The 25,214-nt window shown below is 42.5% G+C and overlaps 1 protein-coding gene across 1 annotated transcript in view; it reads left to right on the top strand.

Annotated features, from left to right (window-relative positions):
- Positions 1–22,013, top strand: part of PRKAA2 (protein kinase AMP-activated catalytic subunit alpha 2) — a 343,505-nt gene extending 321,492 nt beyond the window's left edge. The window contains exon 9 of the mRNA XM_085602513.1: positions 21,015–22,013. Coding sequence (XP_085458639.1) covers positions 21,015–21,250 — 236 coding nt within the window. The 3' untranslated portion in view covers positions 21,251–22,013. The remainder of the gene's footprint in view (positions 1–21,014) is intronic.
- The last annotated feature ends 3,201 nt before the right edge of the window (positions 22,014–25,214 follow it).

Raw genomic sequence — 25,214 nt, 5'->3', positions numbered from 1 at the left:
GATGAACTTCCGATGGGGGATGGGTCGGGTGAACCGTCAGATGTTTTTGAAATGTCAATGAAGATGCTTGAGAACTACTTTGGGCCACGCATAAATATTGTGTTAGAGCGCCATAAGTTTTTCATGAGAATTCAGGAACCAAAAGAGAAGGTTGGGAACTATGTGGCATCTTTGAAGACTTTAGCCAGAACATGTGATTTTGGAGATTTAACGGAATCACTGATCCGCAATCAGTTAGTCAGATGTACAAACAGTGCTAGAGTTCAGGAAAAACTCCTTTAAAAAACCCGTCCTTACGTGAAGCTATTGCGATTGTGGAAGGCATGGAAAATACTTCAGGTTGGGTAAAAGAAATGAAGGAACATAAAACGTCTACAGACTGTACTTCTACCCCCAGTAGCATTCACAAAGTTACAACTATGGTTCAACAAACAGTTGCAGAAGATAATGTTGGCAAAGTTACTCAATTTCCTAAGGCGAAATTCCAAATTGAACGTACCAATATCAAATGTTATCGTTGTGGGAGTTCAAATCATAATGCTAATTTTCCGAATTGGTTTGCAAAATCTGCTACTTGTTTAAAATGTGGCGTGAAAGGTCATTATGCCAGGGTTTGTAAGTCTTCTGGCAAGGTTCAATGTCTTGAGAGTGTTGAATCTGTTGCAACTGGTCCAAGGATGGTCATTTCTAATGTTAGGAGTGATGGTATTGTGGATGCTGATCCCATATCTATGCCTGAATGTGATGATGTGATTGGTGGGGAAAATTTTGTTGTGTTAGCAGATTCTGGTTCTCCTTTCACGATGATTGGAGAGGAGATTTGGAACAAAACTTTTCCTGACATTACGTTACTTGATCCTGATATTAACCCTGTTAGCTATGGGGGGTCACGTATAAATGTGTTTGGCTACACGATTATGGGTATATTTTTCAAGGGCCGTGAAACCATTGGTAAGATCTATGTGGCACAGAGGGGGGATAATCTGTTAGGTTGGAGGCATCAGAGAGATCTGGGTATTATACTGAATCCCAATGCTCTCAAAGCCTCTGATCAAGTCATGCTTATTGATTGTATTCCTAATTCCAACAGGTTTTTCGAGGAGTTTCCCCAAGTTTTTACAGATAAGTTGGGTCTTTTGAAAGATTTCGAACATCGCATTATCTTAAAGCATAATGCAGTACCATGTGTTCATAAGGTTCGGAAGGTTCCAAACATGATGTTAGCTCCTCTCACAAAGGAGTTGGATAGGCTAATGGGTTTGAATGTTATTGAGGAAATCGAATCATCTGAATGGTTGGCTCCGGTGGTTTTGGCCCCCAAGGATGCTGGGAAGAGCATTCGCATGTGTGTGGATCTCAGAGGTCTGAACAAATGGATATGGGTTGACCGCCAACCGCTCCCCAATATTAATGAGTCTTTATCTATGCTGAGTGGTGCGAAGGTTTTTTCTGTCCTTGACTTGTCATCGGCGTACCATCAAGTACCTCTTCATGTTGATTCTAGGCATCTGACATCTTTTGTAACTCCATTAGGAGCATTCAGATTCATCAGGATGCCCTTTGGTTTGGCATCAGCTGTAGCTTGCTTTCAACGCATTATGAAGTTGGTAATTGGTGATATGTCAAATGTCATTTTCTTCCAAGATGATATTCTTGTTTATGGCAAAGATGACTCAGAACATGACATTATTTTAAGGGTGGTTCTAACAAAGTTAGCGAGTAAGGGTCTCACAGTCAACAAACTGAAGTGTAGAATTGGAGTGTCTTCAGTTACATATCTTGGGCATGTGATTTCTGGGGACGGCATTCAACCTAAGATTGAATTAGCTAAGAGTATTGTTGAGGCCCCAACTCCAAAGGACAAAGAGCAAGTTAGATCCTTCTTGGGTTTGGCGGAATTTTATGCCAAGTTTGTTAAAGGATTTGCATCCGTGGTTGAGCCTATAAGGAATTTGCTTAAGAGAGGCACTCAGTTTGAGTGGAATGATGCATGTGAAGGTGCTTTTGGAATTGTTAAACGTTCCATCAGCCAATTACCCAGTTTAGGCCATTTTGATACCAATAAGAGAACAATACTTACCACTGATGCGAGTTTATCTGGTTTGGGTGCAGTATTATCCCAAGTTGAGGATGGGGTGGATAAAGTTGTTGCTTTTGCTTCTCGGGCTTTAAAAAAAGCTGAGCAGCAATATTCTTGTATTGAGAGGGAGGCGCATGCAATAGTTTGGGCAATTAAGCATTTTAAGTTTTACCTTTGTGGTATTCCTTTTGTTGTAAGGTCAGACCATCGTCCTCTTGTACAAGTTTTTTCTTGTATGGAAAGTGACAGACTGACTCCTAGATTGAAGCGTTGGAGTGAAGGATTGGAGGAGTTCAATTTTCAAGTGCAGTATCTGCCTGGGTCCTCAAATGTGACTGCTGAGTGTCTGTCCAGATTGCCTATTCAGGAACATGATGATTATGCTGATGTTGAACCTCTATGTGTTTCTTGGGTTAGGGAATCCTCTATTTCCCATGAAGAATGGACACAGGCTATTTCTGATGATCCTTTATTTTCTTGTATCAAGGATTTTATCATTAAGGGTTGGCCGGTTCATTGCAAGGATGTGGATCGAGACCTTAGTCCTTTTTGGTCCGTTAGGAATGAACTAACTTTTGCACATGGAGGGTTGATGAGGGGCAGTAGATTTATTCCTCCTTTATCCTTGAGACCAAAATTGATAAATCTGGCTCATGAGGGGCACCTTGGGAGGAGTCTCACTAAATCACGGCTTAGGGAAAGATATTGGTGGCCGTTTATGGATCATCAGGTGGAAGCGGTGGTTAAGGATTGTCATCTATGTGTGTCTAATGATAAGTCCAAAGTGGTGAACTGTGCCCCTTTGTCTCCGGTTGAAGTTCCTAGTCAGCCGTGGACAAAGTTAGGTTTGGATCTAATGGGTCCATTTGATTTACTTGCGCCGTCTGAAAGATTGGTTATTCTCTTGGTTGATTATACTTCCAAGTGGTTATCTACCAAATGTGTGAGCAATGTCAACACAAGAGTTATTGTGGAATTCCTGAAAGATGAATTTGCTGGGGAGGGTATTCCGAAATACCTTATCACTGACAATGGTGTGCAATTTGTTTCTTCTGAGATGGGGGAACTTTTGGATGATCTTGGTATCATTCATCTTAAAACAGCTCTTTATTCTCCTCAGGCCAATGGTCTTGCTGAGCGCATGAACCGTGTTGTCAAGGGTTGTGTGCAAACAGCGTTAGATACGAAAACTCCCCTTAAGGATGTTTTGCGTGATACATGGTGGGCTCATCGCACCACGGTGAACCATGTTGTATGTAACTCGATTTTATCCTTCTGCGGGGCAGACATGCAAAGTCTAAGTTGAATCCGACTTGGTTTCCTTCTCATGATTTGATTCCTTTGGATGGGAAGGTAGTGGAATCTAGGATCCACTCTTATCAAACAGAGCATAAAAAACTATTTGACTTCAAGAATGCGGTTAGGTCCAAATTATGGTGTGTAGGTGAGTGGGTGTTGGTTAAGAAACCCAGGTTTTCGAAAAATGGTGTTTCGGAATTTATGGGTCCGTTCATGATTTCTTCAATTCATAAGAATGTGGTTACGATGCAGAATGGTTGTAAGTGGAATATGTCGAGGCTGGTGAAATACACGAGGCCTGATCCTTCTTTGGGTTCTAGTCATTGTGATGTTTCAGTTTCTGATCAATCCTGTATTCCTTCTTCTTCAAGTAGTGATAACTTTTCTAGTACTGCAGCTCTTCCTGATCCCGGTCATGTTCAACCTAGGGATCTTTCTCGGAGACTGCGTCGCACCCCTGCAAAGTTTAATGATTTTTATTTGAATACCTGTTAATTGATTAATGTTTATTTCCTTATATTCTTGTCATCATTTGATTTCTCTATTGTTATGTAAAGGGGATGTGTTGTAATCTCGTGCACATTGTGTTCCATGTTGGAACAGATGCGTGCTATGAATGTTCTGAGTTCCTTCGGAATGTGGGGGCGGCAGTTGGACGGGCGAACACGGAGGGGCAGCATCTTTTGTCTGTTGGTGGTGCAATGTACAATAAAGCAACAATTTAGAGCAACTGATGGAGTAGTATGCTCTTTTAACAGCTATCTTAAACGCTAACCTCTTTACCTCGGACGCCTTTAATTTGCTCTACATCCTCCCCGGTCCACCACGGGTTTTTCGGTTGATGTGGAGGGAGGCGCGGTCACAGTTCTTCTGGGCTAGAGGTGAGGGGAGGCGGGGTGTTAACGGGCTGCCGGTCACCTGATCTAAGTCTTATATTTTCATGCCATACGCTTCGTGCAGCAGGCTCGCGCAGCGGGCGCGCCAAAGGCAAGCCCGTCTGCGCCCGTCCGTGGCCTACCGGGGCTAGGGGCCACAACCCCATGTCCTAATCCCCTCAAAAGATTAACTTTCTCATCGGTGCAACTTTTAGCCCTTCGCCCCAAAACTACACCTGACTGCACTCAGGCCTTAGCTATTAATTTAGCTAAAGATACTTGTCCCGGTTGCAATTTCTCTTCCGTCAACTTCCAGTCAAGTGTCCACACGTCATTAGGAAATAGGACAAACACTCGCTTGACATCTCCCCCAACAAATGTTTTTACATTTCTCAGTTTAAACTGCCGCTCACTCCACAAACAGAAAATTGATATTTTTGACCTCCTCTTCGAAGAACAACCTGATGCTCTTTTTCTTACGAAGACCTGGCTCCACGAGAGCTCGGGTCCTGATGTTGCAGCAGCTTTACCACCTAATTATGTCATTGTTAGAAAAGACAGAATTACTACATCTGGCGGTGGCATAGCTATCATTTAAAATAACTATCTTCAATGCAAATTTGATACAGTGGATATTCCAAATTGTGAAGCCGCCCTGTTTAAGTTAACATTAAATCCCAAATTTACTTTTTCAGGCCTTTTTGCCCTCCAGGCCCCCCTACTTCCTGGGCCACATCCCTGCCAGGCCACCTTACCCCTTTAATTATGAGCTCTACCAACCTTTCGCTGCTTGGCGATCTTAATTTACATCTGGATAATCTCTGAAACTCCACTTGTAGCAACTTTATTTCTGACCTTGCTGCTATGAACATCAACCTACGTAATTCGGGACCCACACACAAAGCAGGCCACCTCCTTGACCCCATCTTTTCCAACCTTCCTGGCTTTCATTGTGCCCCAGCAATGCCTATCCACTGGTCCGACCACTTTTTATCTAGGTTTAACATTTCTATTCCTCTTACCTCGACTTCCCTGTTCCCTTCCCTCAAGACATCTAAAAGAGACTGGAAAAAACTTGACTTGAATGCTCTTAACAATGACTTACGTTCTAACGCACCCTCATTTGACTCAAACGTCGATCTACTCTCCAAAAATGTACATAGTTGGCTCTCAAGTGCCATAGATTCCTGTCTTCCCCCGACAAAGAAAAAACTTACAAACCACCGTCCCCCAGCCCCATGGTTCAACGACACTCTAAAAACTGAAAAATCTAGATGCAAATCACCAGAACATAAATGGAGGAGAGACTATGCGCCCGATCTTAAAGTCGCCTATATAAAAGCTAAAAAATGTTACCACAACCTCTGTAAATCTACTAAGGCTCGTTTTGTTTCTAACACCATCACAGATGCCGCTAATTGTTCTAAGACACTTTTCGGCTTAGTTAAAAAGCTTGCTGGGTCTGAGACCCTAGCAAATCCCCTCCCTTTGAACAAATGCCAGTGCGAAGACCTTGCTCACTTTTTTAAGCACAAGATCGAGAAGATTCATCTTGAGATTGCCAACTCTCATTTAAGCAGTCGCCTGCAGGCATCATCCACAACCACCACACGGACGGTTCTCCCCCCTGCATGGATGATTCATCTCTTGCTGAACTCTCTACTGTGCCTGTCACCACGGCCCCTCTTTTAGATTCCTGGCCACTTCTCAATATGGATTCTTTAACTATTATTTTTAAAAAAGTGAAGTCCAGCTCTCCTAATGACCCATTACCTCCCTCAGTACTCAAACAATTGGATCCCTCTCATATGCACGTCATCCTGAATGTTTTAAATTCTTCCCTACACAAGTCTTTAGTTCCGTCTCATTGGAAACATGCTTTGGTGACCCCTCTTCTAAAAAAAAAACTACTGCCGACCCTGCCACTCTTTCTAATTACCGACCGATCTCCCTTCTGCCATTTTTTTCCAAAATCCTCGAGACATTTTTCCCAGTTTGTTTAATTGAACACAATTCTCCACCCCTCCCAATCCGGGTTTAGGACCAATTTTTCCACAGAAACTTCTTTGCTGGGGGTCACAGAGAGGCTTCGCCATCATCTTGATGGTGGGGAGACCGTCACGCTCATACTGTTGGACCTCAGCGTGGCGTTCAACACAATCTCCCATCCTACACTAATCAACACACTTAGATCCCGGGGCATCTGCGGTTCAGCCCTGGACTGGATCATCTCCTTTCTGGACGGCCATGCTTTTCAGATTTTTTCTGCTACTCATAGCTCCAACATCCACCCATCACCTCATGGGGTACCCCAGGGCTCCATACTCAGTCCACTGCTTTTCAATCTTTACGTCAGACCTTTAGCGGACATCGCTGAACAAGCTGGCCTGACTCTCTTTACCTATGCTGAAGATTCTCAGATCATTTTCTCTCTTTCTCACACAGACCCCGACTTAACATCTTGCTTACAGTTGGGTCTCAGGATGAACCAACACCACTTGAAACTTAACGTTGATAAAACTGAGGTCTTAATCCTTGGTAAGGAGAAAGATCTCTGGGGCCCGCTACATTGGCCTGCCGAGATGGGTGCCTTCCCGCGGCCGTCCAGCCATGTTCGTAACCTGGGCGTATATATTGATGATTCTTTGTCCTGGCATCATCAAGCAGTCAGGGTCACGGCCATATGTTTCACCATCTTAAAATGGCTTAGAAAGATCATTTGGATGCTACCAACAGCCACCCAAAAAACAGTGGTCCATGCCCTTATCACCTCACGGTTGGACTATGGTAATGTCCTTTTTTTAGGTGCTAATAAAGCCGTGACCCGTAGACTGCAGCTGGTGCAGAACTCTGCAGCTAGACTACTGCAGAGTTCCTAGAGCCACTCATATCTCTGGCTATCTCCGTGATCTACACTGGCTCAGAGTGGATAACCGTATAAAGTTCAAAGCCCTGAGCTTTAAGTTTAATATCAAATGGGATTCAGCACCACATTTTCTGCAATCTCTCGTCTGCCCTTATGTTCCCACACGCCATCTTCGATCCTTAACTCTTGAAAAATGTACAGTTCCACGGTTCAAACTCGCCAGGATGTGTGGACGGTCCTTTTCTCATCTCGGCCCCACCCTCTGGAACACTCTTCCTCTTGCTAGCCGCAAAGACACCAATGACACTAGCTTCCACAGATCCATTAAGACCTGGCTGTTCAACCAGTACTTAAACCCAAAAAACACATACTCTACCCTTTATACTTTTGCATGTACAATGTATCATGTATTTAAATCAAACCAAAACCACTCTGACTGGACCAAAGGAAAAAATATATATACATATATATCTCTTTCGTTCATAGGAACCAAGCAATAAAGTGATTTAATTTTTTTATTAATACTCTTTTAGCAAAATAGATAGTCATATAAATCACATTTTTAGTTAATCCCAGAAAATAGTTCCAAAGAGACATACATTCACAAATTAATTAAATTAATATATTGCAATAACTAAACAAATCTCTATACACAAATATAGGGCTAAGAGACAGGATCCCAACAAAAAAAACCAACTAATCAATCCACACAATCATTCGTACTCAAACCAATTTCATACAGCATCCCAAATCCACACATCACACAAATATCAAAATGCAAACTGACAGTACATTAGGGCCCGCCGGCCTGTGTTTCAATAAATACACTTATAGATATTCCAATTAATATGTAGCAGTGAAATCCAAGGTTTTTGAGAACACGATTTTGGCCAAAGTTCAATCAAGAGGGAGGGGGGCCACGTTCAAAGCGCAGACGCGCGTTTCGGTGAAACAACTCCCAATTAAGAGTACCACCTTCTTCAGGACGCAAAGGACAAAAAGAGTGAGAAGGGACCGGTCATAAAATGAAAGAGAAAAATATATATATATAATAATATATACATAATGTGTAAGGCACATTTAGGATATCACACCAATCGCATTTTTAATTTAAGGATAAATACCAAAAAAGTTTCAAAGAGACGATAGTCCATGCAGAGTGTCACATAATTAATAGGTTTGTATTTGCATTTTTAAAAGCCTAGAGACCAAAAATTTGGACCAACAAACAAGATAACACTGAAAATAAAAAGGAAAAAATGAATCATCAACAAACTAATAAGGAAAAAATGACAGGGCCAACCTTTCCAAATGCAAAAGATATCAAACATGGCGCTTACCTGTATAAATGCAAAAGAACTGTTCAAGTTCAAGGCAAGGGCTCTCAAAATGCAAATCCGCATAGGACAAGGCAACAATTCTAATCGAGACCAGAGGATAGAAATCTAGGTCAGAACAGATCGAAAAAAAACGAAAGAAAAATGGTAAAAAGGATTAGTATACCATATAAATATAGAGGCAGAAGTCCAAAAAATGAAAAATAAAGATAAAAGCCCAATCGAGGACTACTATAAACTGCACTACAAAATCAGAAAGAATAAGAGGTTACCTACATTACACGCCGAGCCAGATCAAAGAGGATATTGAGAGAGGAACCTTCAAAGTTGTTCAAACATTTTGAGTTGGAGCGACCGCTCCATTAGACATGACTCTAGCGTGGAAGGAAAAGAAAGCAAAGGCAACGTTACAAAGTATCCAATACGGAGCCCTGGATCAAATGTTCACGTTTATGCGCAACCAATGCAGCAGTCAAGATCAAAAAACAAGCCAATAATATGCTCACCTAGTGTAATGACACAGGGATATGCAGAGCGGGAACACCAATTTGAAAGGATTTAATTTAGAACAAATCAAAGTAAAGTTGCGAACGCTAGAAAAAATTGAAATAAAAAGAGAGATTAAAAAATAATGCCGTATCCAGGAAAGAAACATCTCTACACACGTGCAGTAAACAGAGACGCGCTACAGATAGAGCTATAAACGAAGACTTTCAACGCTGCGATAACTATCAGCATCAACGGACAGTCAAACATTTAAGCTAAAAAGACTGACAGAGTGGCAGCAAGTATAGGGAATGGCGTACCTTGGAGGATAGAAAAGGCGCCAAAACCAAGCGACCGGAGTCCTAGCAGGGAAGTCACAAAACGGCGATCCGAAGGAGGAGGCCAGGCACGGCTCTTAAATAGTCCAATCCAACGTCACCAAGTTTCGAGGCGGCGGCGTGTCAAGTCAACAGCGTCATCAGAGAGAGCAGATCAAACAAAAGTCAAATAAAGGGGCCAAGAAATAAATTAAAAATTAAAAAAATACCAATAATAACGAGAAAAAATATGTAAGTATACACCGGGTCAAAACAAGACCAGGTAATAGCGGCGATAAGCGCTGAAGAAGCTAAAAAATCGCGGGAAAAAACGTCAAGGGACAGATAATATATAGATATCTCGAACCAAAGTAAATATACAGACATAACTCAGCCAAAACTCGCCAGACAGAGGGTATAACACTGACAAGAGAATCGTAATATTAAAGCATAGAAGAACACAAAACAAGGCCCAGGATGGAAAGAATTAGAAAACATTACTGCAAGATCGCATTTTCCCATGGAAGGGAATCATTTAACCCTTTGTCCTTGGTATTGAGGACAAAAATCCAATACACTTCACGTTTCTTGCGTGTGTTATTGGAATCAGTGCCCTTTTGGAAACAACATTTTTCAAGGACCGTCCAGCGCAACTCGTCCTCTTTGTGGTTACCCTCAATCCAATGGCCTACAAGGGGTGCTGCATGTTTGGATCGTCTGATATTAGACTTATGTTCACCGACCCGAACTCTAATCTCTCTCGCAGTCTCACCTACATAAGTGAGATGACAGGGGCATTGTATTGCATAGATACAATTAGAGGACCTACAATTGGTCATTTCTTTCAATTCAGCAGTAAAGCCATTGATGCAGATTTGACTGCCAACAATGGCATTTGCACATGCGTGGCACGTACCACATTTGTGGTTCCCTCTAATGGGAGAAGAGCCTTCAATAGACTTTTGTATCCAACTACTCTGGTCTGGGTTTTTCGCTTTGACTAGCAGACTCCTAAGATTTTTGTTCCTGCGAAACGCAAAAACTGGTTTGGGCAAATAAGATGCTTCTTCACCCGAATTCAGCAGATGCCACTCTGAATTAATAATCTGCCTGATCTTATTATTGATGGACGAATGCTTGGTGACACAGACAAGCTTGTCTGCTTGTTCCTGAAGCCTCGGTTGAAACATGGAATCACTGTTGTAAAAATGTGCCCTTTTGAGGGCATCTCTCACCATTCTAGGTGGATATCCCCTATGAATAAATGTCATCTTCATAGTCTCCGCATTCTGGAGATAGTCCTTAACAGAAGTACAGTTTCTACGCAATCGTAGAAATTGACTTAAAATGAATCCCATCTTTCTGACTTCTAGGATGGAAGCTCTTGAAATGGAGAAGCGTGTTCCTGGCAGTGGGTTTCGTATATAGAGACACCATAAGCTTAAAATCGTGATGTTCTACCCAGACATCAAGGAACTCAAGTTTTGTAGTGCTAGCATGAGCGGTGAATCTGATGTTGCTATCAGCCGCGTTCAGCCATTCAATATAGTCGTCCAATGTCACTTGATCGCCAGTCCAGATGAAAAAAATATCATCTATGTAACGCGACCAGTGACGGACGTTATCAAAGAAAGGCGCAACCTCATTGAAAATATTATGTTTTTCATAGTCGCCCATATATAGACAGGCTATGCTCCGTGCACAGGCAGCCCCCATGCTAACTCCTTGTACCTGTTGATAAAGTTGTCCATCAAACTCAAAAAAGTTTTCTTCAAGCACAATCTCAAGACATTGGATCAAAAATCTGCCATTGTGTAGAGACTGTTCAGTGTCAATAATGTTGCTCACTACCCTACAGGCTTCCGTTTGAGGAATGTTTGAATAAAGCGATTCAACATCAAGAGTCACCAGAATCTCATGTTCGTGATCATAGTCCAGGCCATCAATCTAGGAGATGAAATGTCCTGTATCCTTTACAAAGAATGATAGATTGCCCACCATAGGCTGAAGAAACCTATCAAGATATTTAGATAGAGGTTCCGTAGCTGAGCCAATGGTTGAAACAATAGGTCTCAAAGGCGGGTCAAATTGATCCTTGTGAGTTTTAGGCAACCCATAGATGATGGGGATGTGGCTATATGTGGGTGTAAGAAATTGGGCCTCTGATAGACAAATGTCTGCCCTCTCAACTGACTGTTCTACCTCGCACAGAATCCGGCGTTTGATTCTAGGTTCAGGATTAGACATGATTTTAAGATAGTGTCTAGGAGATCCGAGTAGCTCCAGCATTTTCTCTTTATACCTGTTGGTATCAAAAATAACAATGCCCCCACCCTTGTCACAGGGTTTTATGGTAAGATCATTGTTATTTTTGAGCGAAATAAGGGCAGCATTTTCCTCCCTTGAGATATTGTAGATGGGGTCAGGAACAAATTTAATAGCCCTCTGGATTTTACGGAGAACAGCTTTCTCAAACAAATTGACCTCCATGCCCAACATATCCAAGCCGGGAGTGAAACTGGAAGGCGGTCTTAGGCCCGATAGATTGTCATTGTTTATATTAGGGCTTTTGTCTAGGAAGAACTTTTTTAGTCTCACTTTGCGAAAAAAGGCATGCAAGTCCTTTAGGAGTTCAAATTTGTTTATCGTAGTAGATGGAACAAAAGATAAACCCTTGGTGAGTAGTGCCACAGTGGAACAGTCCATCTTATATGTCGACAAGTTAAAGACAGTGATCATGTTCACGTCCTCCAGTACTGATGTTGACGGGTTTGAATTTATCTCTGCGGTTGAGCTGGGTCCTGGTATTGGCCCCTGTGTTGAAAGTTCTGGGACCGGTTTTGGAAGAGATTCTGATAACTGGGGCGGTAATTGCAACTTCGGCTGCCTAAAAAATGATTTTCCGGTGCCGACCTATCAAAAGACTGCCCTTGTGGTGGATTGCTATATGAAGGGCCCTCACTGTCTGAATCTGTGGTATCAGAAAAAGTGGTAACTCGTTTGTTGCCCCAGTTAGAATAATTGATGTTTGTGGCGTTTTCTATCAGGAGTGGGTAAACACGTTCCTTTTTTTTTATTTTTTATTTTTTATTTTTTTATTGTTTGCAGTAAGAATATATAAAAGAAAAAAAAAAAACAACATCACTTCAACATGATATATCAGTGCAAAGATACAAATTTCCAATTTACCACATACAAGAATAACACCACTTCTTTATCTACTCTAAAAATACTAAATCAAGAGAAGAGGCAGAAGGTACCTTCTTATTCCTCTGCAAGACTGGCCTCTCTCCACTTTGTGATAGGAGCCCAGATGCTTTCCCCAAAATCCCGTGCTTTTTTCCCTTTCTGTGCATACAGAGAAATCTCAATATTTTGCATACCTAATAATCTAGAAAGCCACATTTGAAAGGAGGGGGCTACTGTATCTTTCCAGCCTGCAGAAATTAATAACCGAAATACAGCCACAGAAATAAACACCAGGGCTGCCTCCGTTCTCCCTAATTTTAATCTATTGTCCGTACCTAAAACCATTAAAGTAGATGACAAAAGTATTTTTTTTTCTAACAACATCTCCCAAAATTTTTCTATCTCCCTCCGTATTCCCAGCAGAGACTCACATTCAAAAAACATATGAAGTTGGTCTGCCTCGCCTACCTTACATCTGGGACACGTATCGTCCTCCCTTATACCCCAGGCATATAACTTTGCAGGGGTGTAATATAAGTTGAACAGCGTTTTGTAATGCTGTGCCCTCAAATTAGTAGAGCGAAATATTTTCTTATTTAATTGGAGGGCGAGGTCTAAGTCAATGTCGGAATTTCCCAATTTTATAGCCAGAGCTGCTTCTGTTTTTTCTAAATCATCCTGTATTTCCCCACATAGTAGATTATAAAATACCCTGATCTTCTCACTCCCTTTAACCTGCTGGTCGATGATGGGAAATTCAGCTAACATTAAGGTCCTTGGTCTTACAGCCTTCAGCCAGCTAGTCACTTTAGTATAAAGTAGCCAATGATTTAAGGAAATGCCAAATCTAGATTGTAGAGCCTCAAACCCCAGAATCTGACCTCCCCTCATTATGTCACCGAGTGTCTTAACTCCTAACTCTTCCCAGACTTGCAGATTCCTGTCTGCTACCATCTGCGGGAATAGTCTAGAGTTGTATAGATGTAAATATCGGTTTATCTTTGGGATTCGACAAAACTTTGAGATGGCTCTCCAGACCCCCCATACACCTCCCAATACCTTAAAACGAGCCTTCCTGTAATATCTACGATCGATTTCCCGCATTAAAAGACCAAAAGCTTTTCTTCCAACTAATAACTCATAAATTGTGGGAAGAGTCTGCCTGCCATGAATTCCCTGAATGAATTGTGGCTCTGTCCGAAAAAGAGTAGACATATGAATCAATAAACAAGACCAATGATACAACCTCAAATTCGGTAATACCAAGCCGCCCCTATCCCTAGGGAGAGACAAAAGGTTAGTAGAGCGCCTGACTCTTCCGTACTGCCATACACATTTTATAAAAATAGATTCCAGGCTTTTAATTGTTTTTTCCTCTATAAGAAGAGGTATAGCTCGGAATAGATAAAGAACTTTGGCGAACATTGTCATTTTCAAAACATTGACCCTTCCTATCAATGAAAGGTGTAAGGCATCAATTATTTTTAAATCTTTTTCTATAGATTGACTCAGTGGACCAAAATTCTCATCTATAATCTTAGCTATTGAAGCGTTGATTCTAACCCCTAAATATATAGCCGATTCTACAAATCTTTCATCCGTTTTAATAATATTTTTGGTACATATTATTTGCGTTTTAGTTTCATTTAATAAATAGCCTGAATATTCGCCAAAGTCCTTTGCCATTCGTATCAGCTCAGGGAATGCCTGGTGCGGATTAATCGTGATCACGGCCAGGTCATCCGCATACGCCAGAATCTTGGTTTCATGCCCCTCCCGTATCACAGGTCTAATTCTTGGACAACCTAATATCCTTTGAATAAGCGGATCGATATATAGGGCGAAGAGAATTGGGGAGCAGGGACAACCTTGACGCGTACCACGACTTATTGTTATAGTATCAGAACTCTGACCCATAACCACGACTGGGGCGACTGGGTTAACATACATTGCCGTGAGTGCTCTTATAACTTTCTCTCCGAATCCTCTTCCTGCTAGAATCCCCCAAAGAAAATTCCAGACCACCCGGTCGAAGGCCTTCTCTGCATCGAGCAGGATCATGGCCATCTCGTCTCCCACAACGGACTGAGCATCAAACAAAGTTATTGCCCTCCTGATGTGATCCGTGGTACCACGCCCTGGTACAAACCCATGTTGCCACGGGGAGACCAGGCAGCCTATGACCCTGCCCAACCTTTTTGCCCAAATTTTTGAATATAGTTTAGTGTCCGCATTGATTAAAGAAATAGGACGATATGAGCCCGGTTTCTCCCTGGGCTTGCCCTTTTTGGGAAAAACCACTATGTTCGTTTCCCTCCATGAGTCTGGAACCACCCCTGTAGATACCACACCATTGAATAAGTCAATTAAAAGCGGGATAATCTCTGCCGCCATGCATTTATAGATCTCCAATGGAATCCCGTCAGGGCCCGAAGCCTTACCAATGGGTAGTTCCTGCAGAGCTGTTACTATCTCGTTCTCACTGATGTCCTGTTCCAACTCTTCTCTGGCAGCATTACCAAGCCTAGGACCGTTATCATCGAACTCTTGAGCTCGATGAACACCTAGATTTTCTTCGGTATAAAGGCCTTGATAAAAATTCTTAAAGACCTGAAGGATATCCTTAGCTTCGGTAAACTCTACCCCATTATCTTCTATTTTAATGATATTATTTCTAACTCTTTCTTGCTTAATTTGTAAAGCCAAAATTCTGCCAGCTTGCTCGCCGGTTTCATAGCGTTGAAGCCTCGCAGTTTGGTGTTCACTTACTGCCCTAAGTGTAACCAGCTTCTGCAGGTCGGCTTTTACTACTAGCAATTTCCTTTGCCTTGTATTAGATCAGAAGTGTGTTGTTCCTCAGCTCCTACTAATTCTCTTGTTAACCTTTCGACCTCACTCCTATCTTCTCTTCTCAATCTTGCAGCACAGCTTATTAATTCACCTCTTAAGGCTGCCTTAAACGCCTCCCACACAGTATTTCGTGAGGCGCTATATCTATTAGCAGAAAAAAAAATCTCCAGTCCATTTCCTTATATGATCTACAAATCTTTTATCTTGTAGTAATTTCCTTTCAAAGGTCCACCTGGTGGGAACTCTTTCTAATCTCTCCAATTCATATACTAAAACCAAAGGGTTATGGTCTGATAGTAGCTTTGGAAGTTTAGATATTGCTACTCTATTACTTTCTGAGTCTGATACAAAAAAGTCTGATACAAAAAAGTAATCCAATTTAGTATATCTCTGATGTGGGTTTGAGAAATACGTATATCCTGGATCTTTAGGCTCCTTCATCCGCAAAACATCTAATAGGCCATGTGATCTTATAAGAGATGAAACAGCCCTGAAGATTCTGGGTTTTCGTCCAGAATAAACTTTATTCGGATCCCAATCTGCTGAAATATTTAGATCACCACAAAGAATTATAGGGGTTACCCAAGTGGCTAGCTCTACTTCCAAAAAATCAAAAATCTCTGGATCATCATTATTAGGCCCATACACTACACATAGTGTAAAACCTTTTTCTAACTCAACTAAAACCCATCTCCCATTACTATCTGCTTTGGTCCGTCCGACTCCTCCCAAAGATGATCTGACCAGAACTGCTACTCCTCTGTTTGTCGAGGATTGTGTTGAGCAGACCCCTAATTCATAGCCATTCATATACATGAGATTCCTTTTAGCCCATGGAAGGTGTGTTTCTTGGAGACATAACACATCCAATCTATTATACTTCACAAAGTGAGCTAGATTTTGTCGCTTCCTGTGATCATTCAGTCCACCGATATTAATAGTACAAATCCTAATCTTCGTCATCCTGTGAATCTATTTGAAAAACTAGGGAAACAAACACAACCTGAAGCCTTAGCTGAGGACTATTGACAGGGCCTTTACACTGAAAATTAAACCTATTATATTCCGAACTGCAACTCTTTCTCCCTTTTCCTGTTTTCAGACCCCCCCCACCACCCGCCGCCCCTCCAACCCCTGACATGCCCCCTCCCCCACCACCCAAACCTGACCTACCCCTAGCTGTCGAGCGCTCAGACCTTGTCTGTGCACGTGATGAGCTGTGGTGCTTGCGGTGAAAGGCAGAAAAATAAGTCATTACTAAATAGCCTCTTAGATCAGCGGGCTACAACAGAAAACATATAACACATGTGCCGAAAAGGTAAAAGACGCTATAGAACATATAAACAAGACTACATAAGATTCATCTTTTTTTTCAACTCCTTGTCCCAACGAGTAGTTAGAGTCTATTTCCCGGTATAGTCAATAGAGTCCAAGTACTCCTTAGCTTTGATTTCAGAGCTAAAGAATAAAGTTTTACCATCAGATATCACTTTAAGCTGTGCCGGGTTAATCAAAAAGGCTTGTATTTTTTTGTCTTGAAAAGGCTTAATCATCTCCCTTAATCTCCATCTTCGCTCGACTGTCGAATGACAGTAATCCGGACGGACAAAAAACGAGATACCTTCGCCGGCTCTTCTCGCGTCCGGTCTCGCTTTTTCGGCGATAGACTGTCTCAAGATAAAGTTTCCAAAGTACACCAATATCGCTCTGGGTTTGTCACCCCCTCTTACATTTTTACGTAAATTAAAGGGTGTACGATGGACACGCTGGATCTCGGTGACCCAGTTCCAACTAGAGAGTTCTGGGAAAGCCTGCTCAAAGAGCTTGATGATATAGGCCTTTATATCAAGACCCTCCACCCCCTCCGGGACCCCCAAGACCCTCAGATTATTTTGACGGAGCCTATTTTCCAGCTGTTTTGTTTTCCACTGGAGATCCACCACCTGGGCACATTGAGCATTAACCTTAGAAATAGAGTCAGCTGCTTCTGCCTCCATTGTTACTATTCTCTCTTCCAAGTTTGAAACTCTATCCCCGGTGTTAGCACAAGCCTTAGATAGTTTTCTCACTGCGCCCTGCATCTTCCTCATCGCTGCCTGGGCCTTACGATTGTCCTGGCGTGTCTCCTCTCTATGTGCGATAATTTCTTGATGAATCGTCTCCAATAATGAAAGATTGGTATTATTGGCGCCAGGATCTTCCTGAAGAAGAAGAGGAAGAGGAAGAGTGGGGGATTGATTAAAGCTGATATCGCTGCGGCTCTGAACTTTATGTCTTATCGCCATAGGGGGTCTGGTTGCTGTTACTGGGGCATCCATTTCTGGGTTACTGTCTGAGCCGACCTCAGACTCTAGATCAGAGCTATCTTCACCATCTTCTGAACAACCGGCCCCCTCAGAAGTTGAAAAGAAGCACTCGCTTGGAACTTTCTCCTTTTCGCTGCAGGGACCTCCCAATTCGGAATCCGACTCGATTCTTAAAAGGCCCATATCAGAGGTATCCTCTAGTCGCATAGCTGATATTCCCCCAATGTCAACTGTATTGGCTTCTAGCCTTGGTTTACTTGAATCTGGCCTCGTTAAGTTCTGAGGCGTCTGATCCACTTCTGCCCGAGAAACAGTTTTTGAAACCGCTTTTTCTACTATCTTAGTCGGGGGAAGCAATTTAGTAAACATGACACTGTCGTCCTCCTGGTTTGTTGATGGCTCATTGCTAGAGTCTACTTTCGACCCCCCCATTGGGCCGCTGTCCTTCGGTGCGATAGTGTTACCCTCCATCAACTCGGCCGTAAACACCGCAGCCTCCATTCCCCCCACCTTCTCCTTCTCCTTACCAGCTATCGGAAAAATATCTGCAATTGAAGTGGGAGCCTGGCGAGTTTTCATCGTACCTTTTCTTCCTCTTTCAAGAGAGAGCCCGTTTGCTTCAGCCTCGGTACCGCCATCCTCCCGAAGCGCTTTCTTCCTCTGGGACGCTGTTTTCTGTCCGGCCGCGATTTTAGGAGCCATCCTGCTCTCGACAGTCTCCTCCACTCCGTTCCGCTCAATTCCGCTCCGTCTCCTCCAACTCTGCACTCTTCCGGCTAAGCTCCACCTCCCCGCTCTTCCGCGGGGCTTGCACTGGACCAAAGACGCTATGCACTTCGCCTCACCCTCGGTCAGCCGACAAATGGTGCTTCGTGTAGTCGAAACTATCAATATCAGCAACATCTTATGTTCTCAAATATCGAAGGAAATTCGCATGCCATCTCCTTTCTGTGCACATTTAAACTTCCATCGATCTCATCATTCTGCTCTCTGCCTTCACCGCCACACTGCACCGGCCGTTTACACAGCCGCCATCTTGCACGTTCCTGAGAAAAATTTCTAATATCCTTTCTGAGCTTTTCAGTTTTCCTCTTAAGAAGGTACTCACTGAAAGAATCAAGCTCAATGACAATTTCCTCTAATTTCTTTTTACAATCTTCTACGCTATGAGTTTGTTTAAGTTTTTCCTCTAGCTCTTTAATTTCTTTATTGAGGAGTTGGATGACCTCTCTTGCTGTCTCAATAAAGAGAATCATCCAATCTCTAGAACATCTATTCAAGATCAGAGCCCACTTTTCCCAAAATCTTCTAATATCTACAAATAGACCCGGTATATTTTTGACACGGAGCCCAATAGGGATAGTTCCTGCCTTGAGATACTCGAACATAAAATTTGCATGCGACTCAGTTTGCTTAGTCTTACTGTTCAACCAGTAATCCCTTCTTGCTGCTACCATTTAGTACTCAGTCCGTCCAGGCGCCGGGAAACCCTTTTTGTGTAGCTGTTGCGCCATACAAATTCAATTATACATAAATAAATAAATAAGATTGACAAATGTTAGGGTGAAGGGATGGAAGGATGGGCACATGTGGAATGGACCAATGGTGAAAGAATTGATGCATGACTATTTTGAAGGGGTTTCAGATGGATTGGAGCATGGATAGCAAATTGTAAAGTGGAAGGTGTAATATTTAGGTGATGGAAAGGTAAACAGTGGACAATGCATGCATAGATAGAAGAACGGTGAATAGATAGATGGATGGGTAGATGGATGGAAGGAAGATGAAAAGGTGAACGGAATTCTTCTGAAGGTTACATTTGCCAGGTTAGTCTCCTCAGTGTAATTAGAGGTATCTTTCAAGTATGGTTATTTTACTTTTCTGGCTACTCCCTTGCATCAGTGTTTTGTATCTCATGTCACCTTGACTGTTCTCAGAACGGAAATGCTTTGGATCTGCCTTTCTCAATATTTTCTCAGAAGTGGCCTGCAAGGTCTATGATGCAGTTACTCTACCGCATATCATCTGTGGGCTATGAATGAATGGAAGCAACTCGACATCACTTGCTTCTACAATCTGAACTGCAATAGAATTCCCTGCTGAATTTGACCTTTGGTGTGTCCTTTGCTTGTAACAGTCTCTCAGTAAAATAACTGTCCTGCTATACTAATATGTAAACAATATGCATTGCTACCAAGTAAAGAGAAACTACCTGGAGATTTGCTCGAAAGCTTAACATTTAAGTTGCCACTTCAATTACCTTCTAGACTCAACATCCGCCTGTGCTTCTCATATAAGCATATATTCAAAGAACATGCAAATTCTGATGGCCTGAAAAGTGTGAAAGTGAATGAATTGACTGAAAAAGATACTTCTTAATATTGTTGATTGGCTTGTCCACTTACAATTGCTTTATCAGATTTTAAGAAAAGCATGAAAGAAGGCTGATTTCCAGCTGTCAACCATGTACGTGTTCCAAATAAACTAAACTTTGAAGTTACAGTTTTGTTTGTCAAATGTTAAGGCTTTATACCCAGTTTAAAACAACAAACTTTAAACATAATATTTCTATTGTAGCCCCACTTTTCATATGTAATACTAACACCATATCCCCAGAAAGGTAAGGAGTACAAATAAGTTACTGAAAGACTTACTAACAATTTTCAGCTATTGTTATACGCATGCCACACAATGTGTGGAACATAAACACACTGGGCCTGATTCACAATGGTAAACCTACACTTTTGTGTACGTTTCCGATTGTTTGGTATTCACAAAGGGATTTACAAGTTGTATCTTTACGAGTGCAAAGTCTCTATACATAAAAAGATAAGTCCTTTTATGTGCGGAGACTCTACATTTGTAAAGGTATACCCCTCGTAAATCTCTTTATGAATAATAAACAATCGTAAACTTACATGACCGCGTATGTTTACATTTGTGAATCAGGCCCTTCGACATTAAACCACAACCTGGTGGTAATTTAAACCCTTTACCAATGAGACAAATTATCGCACATTTTTCACACATTATGAGACTGTTCGTGTGTTGGGGTGAATTATATTCCAAATACTACCTGCAGTGGCTGGAGTCCCTAAGAGACCGCTATAGTGACAGAGCAATCAGTAGTCAGAGTCCCACCACTCAAATCTAATTTAAAAGTAGTTAAGTACAATTTAGATTCATGGTTAGAATTGTTGTGATAGTTCTCCTGTTTCCAGCCAGTATCACTGATCCAGGTATGTGAAGGTTGATGTTTTTAGGTACGTTTGTTCCTCTAATTATATTATTTTGGGGAATAATTAGAGTGTAGAGAAAAGCTCATTGTATCAAAGGGGGAAATATGTATTTTCCATTTTATAAATGCATCAAATCTTTTTTTTTGTTTTATGTTTTTATCAATTTGAAGATGAAGTCACAGAGCAGAAATCAGGTTCCTCAACACCACAACGCTCATGCTCTGCAGCAGGCTTGCACAGACCAAGGCTGAGTATTGATTCTGCCACAACTGAATTCCCACCACTCAGCTGCTCCTTCACTGGTTCTTTCACAGGAAACATTGCCACTGTGACCCCGCGGGCTGGCAGCCACACCATGGATTTCTTTGAAATGTGTGCCAGTCTAATCACCACACTAGCCCGCTAACTAGCAGCAACATGCTGTCAGGCTTTAGGAAAATATATTGGTATATTGTGTACAGTGCTAGCACCCAAAGACCTTATATTTGCAAATGTTAAATTGCCATTATAATTTATTATTTGAGATTGGATCTTTGAATTTTTATCTATTTATTTAATGACTGATAAATATATAACATAGATTTATTTAATATTCAACATAAAATTAGAAAGTAATTTTTAAGTGTGCCATATTTATACATTTTTACAACTATACTGTTTTTAGCAGTGTTGTTCGGTCTACTCCGAGCATTCTATCTACTGAGCATCAGGTATATACTGATTTAATAGTGATGTTGCACAGAGACATATGAAACCAGTAGTATGAAGAGTAGACTCCAATCTAGAGCATTTATAAGAGCAACTATAATTGATAGTGTTGTTTTATTAATTCTAGATTTATGCATTGAATTTAAAAGATTTTAATATGGCCTTAATCATGAAATGTCTGGTCATGCAAAAAGTATTTGTGCTAGAAATAAAGGGACCTTGATATAAGCTTAGAGAAATGGGTAAATCAAGGAATGTATCTGTCCAATTAGAACATATCCTAGCTACATTCAATTTACATTTGCAATTTCAACTTTTGTAAACCTATGTCTTTTGCCCTCATGTGTTGCTGCAACAGGGAATTTACTCTGGTAAAAGCTGTGGAAAGAAAAATACTACATCATTTTGTACTCTACTGTATGTGTTTAAAACATGTAAAATATATACATTTTCAATAGTGAGGTTTGTTAAACTGTATATTTATGTTTTTCATTCCATGATATTTTATGGAAGTAACATATGAAAACAATATTTGCCATTCACCGTGTCCATTATTGTGTTGTGCAACACATAAAAAGCCTCTGATTTCTAAAGCCTTGACTTTCCATGCAGCTTAATGATACCAGTAGGACACCCAAATTGTAGAGAAATGGGGGATACAAATTCAGTAGCACCAGACCAGAAGGGTCTGGGGCAACTGCATGGGACACACTCACAGAGTTGTTTCTCCACAAAATGACAATGTCTTCCAGCTTGAAATAGTACAGGAATGATGTTGTCCTGACCACTTCAATATGGCGACCTCCTAAAACAGACAGCTTTCGTTTAACGTGAAGCATAAACAGGTTTGATGCAGCAGTGTTTATCGCACACAATTTATGTACTAGTATAAACATTCTTGTAATGGAATGTGAATACACCCTACAAGATGGAAGGCATACTTACTGGAATCAATCATGGCAACAGAATATGTAGGGATGACATTTTGAACTTCTGCGCTTCTTTTCAAATCGATTCACTATTCACTAGAGGTGAACTCTGCAATAGCTTGGTATCTGTCTCTTTCACAACACTTTTCTCCATAAATATAAACAAACTTTGAAAGTCCTACTTAAGGCACTTTTATTTTGCTTTTAGGAAGCAAGTAAAGCAGGCATGAACACTGGGCAGAGAGTAAAAGCGATGCTCCCTCTTTGGTCTGAAATGTGCAGATTGCAGATGATTTTTCTGTTTGAATCCTTGCCTCATCAAATTGCAACTGCTCACAGTATTGATCAATTCCTGATAAGTCTGGTAGACAAACTACTAACTAGATAATCTCTAAGTGCACGAAGGTGCACAGTGGAACACCAGCTTTGATTTTCATGGTTATGTAAGTGAGGAAAAATGTTTTATGGTCTTACAAAAAGTTATATAGCTCATGGTCTCTGGTATCGATTTAGGCAATGTGTTCTGCATTGGAAACAGAAATGTGTATCTGGCAGTTTCTGGATAACTATTATTTTTCTTGAAATTTTCCTTGATATGTATGGCTTGCAGTTAATTTTCCTGAAATGTGTTGCTCATTCAAATGCTAACTTAATACCAATAGTCAGACCCACAAAAATCAAGACAGGTAGTGTTTGAGTGTTAGAAATGGGATTTCTGGTTGGCTAGGGCTTGCGCCAAAGCCAGGCAGAAACCACCACTCTAGTCAGGGCTGGGGAGTTACACGCCAAAGATAACCCCTGCTCACCCCCTTGGTAGCTTGGCACGAGCAGTCAGGCTTATCCCGGAGGCAATGTGTAAAGCGTTTGCGCGCGCACCCAGCAACAACACCCAAGGCCCACCACAAAGGAAACTCCACACAAGGTATTATATAAAAATAGCCTTTGTAATACCAAAACACATTAGATAAAAACACACACTTTACAATGTGCCAACAGACACGGGCAGAATTTACAAGGGATTATATGTACAGGGGACAGGGCCACATGGACCACTGTCAGGAATTAGCACTTTGTAGAAATAGCACTTAGAACGTAGGAATAATACTGTAGTACAAAATAGCAAATGTAGCACACAACCAGTAGCTACTGGTAACAGGTAAGTACCACCTACGCAACCCTAACCACCTTAGGAAAATGTCACGCAGGGAACTAGGACCTCACTAGCACCACCTGTACTAGGAGAAAACAAACTACCACCTAAGTATCACAATACCTGTAGGGGTAATAGCACGTTACACATGATGCATCACAACACATTCAGAGGTGTAGGGAAGGAAAACATGATGCATAAAATACATTCATCGGTGTAAAACAAGGCACATGATGCATAAACACACATTCAGAGGTGCAGGGAAGGAAAACACATGATGCATAAAAACACATTCAGCGTTGTAAAACAAGGCACATGTTGCATAAACACTCATTCAGAGGTGGCAGTCCCTAGGCCAACTGGCCTTGTTGGGGCTAGGACGCCCTATGTCCCAATGTCAGGGCAAGATTGCGCAAGCCAAGCAGACGCAAAGGCCACAACCTAAACGTTGCAGCTGCCCACTAAGTGCTGGGCAGCTGGAGAAAGGAGCGTGGGCACCACCGTACCCGTCCACACAAATCTGCAGCACTCACATGGAGCCTCTCCTGGGCTCTAGCTGCACAAAATGCCCCCCCTAGAGCCTTCCTGGCTCAAGAACACTTATGCCCCAAACGCCGTAGAGCCGAGAGCGGCTCTGAAACAAATAATGCGCCGTTGTTGGAGCCTCGTGGGCTCTGGAACACGAATGTGGCCCCCGATAACGTTGGAGCGGCCCGCTGCCTTCCGGGGCCGCTCTATCCACCAAAGCAATGCCCCCTCACAGTTGGAGCGGCCCACTGCCTTCCGGGGCCGCTCTGGTTGTCAACAGTATGCCCCGGTACGTCGGAGTCCCACACGGGGGACTCTTTCACAATGCGGCCCCACACGTTGGAGAGCCGAGCGAGGCTTGACCAACAAGGCGCCCCGTACTTGGAGCGTCAGGCGCTCTGTCCCCATGCGGCCCCTACTCACCGGGACTGCTGCTCCGGTCACAGCGGCGCTGCTCTTCTGGACTTCGCAGGGCTCTCACCACTCGGGAGCCCTGCAGGGGAAGCCGACGCACGTCTCACTGGAGCGCGGGGTAGGCTCCCGTCCGCTTCTCTTCTCGGCCAGGATCTCAGGAGCGCGGGGTAGGCTCCCGTCCGCTTCCTGGTTAAGCTCCGCCCACGTCCCAACACCAGGCGCCTGACTTCCTGGTACGCCCGGCCGCGGCGCTGATTCTCCTTCTCTCCTCACAACGAAGCGTGGGTGGGCTCTCGCCTTCGTTTTAAGATAAAAGACACGGGAATAAGCGGGGTGGGCACCCGCCAACGAACACCACAATGCGGGGTGGGCACCCGCTGTAATTTGAGGCAATCAGCGGGGGAATCCCTATGTCGGGGTTCCCTCGGTACTGTCGCAGCCCAGCGCTGCTGTCACGACGAGGGTGTTCCTCAGCAGCAGATACAGATGTAGCGCTTCCCAGGCGCTGGAAGGCAAAGTCCAAAGCAAAGTCCTCGTAGAAAGGCAGGGGGGGGGGGCAAGGACTGGGCCCAGGGGCCAGCTCACAGGGCCCTCCAGCAGGGAGGCAGTCCCCAGTGGCGGTCTCTCCTGGCGCCCAGCAG

The sequence above is a fragment of the Triturus cristatus genome, chromosome 4_2, assembly GCF_964204655.1.
Source record: "Triturus cristatus chromosome 4_2, aTriCri1.1, whole genome shotgun sequence".
NCBI classification, from domain to species: domain Eukaryota; kingdom Metazoa; phylum Chordata; class Amphibia; order Caudata; family Salamandridae; genus Triturus; species Triturus cristatus.
This window is presented reverse-complemented; position numbering and strand designations above follow the sequence as displayed.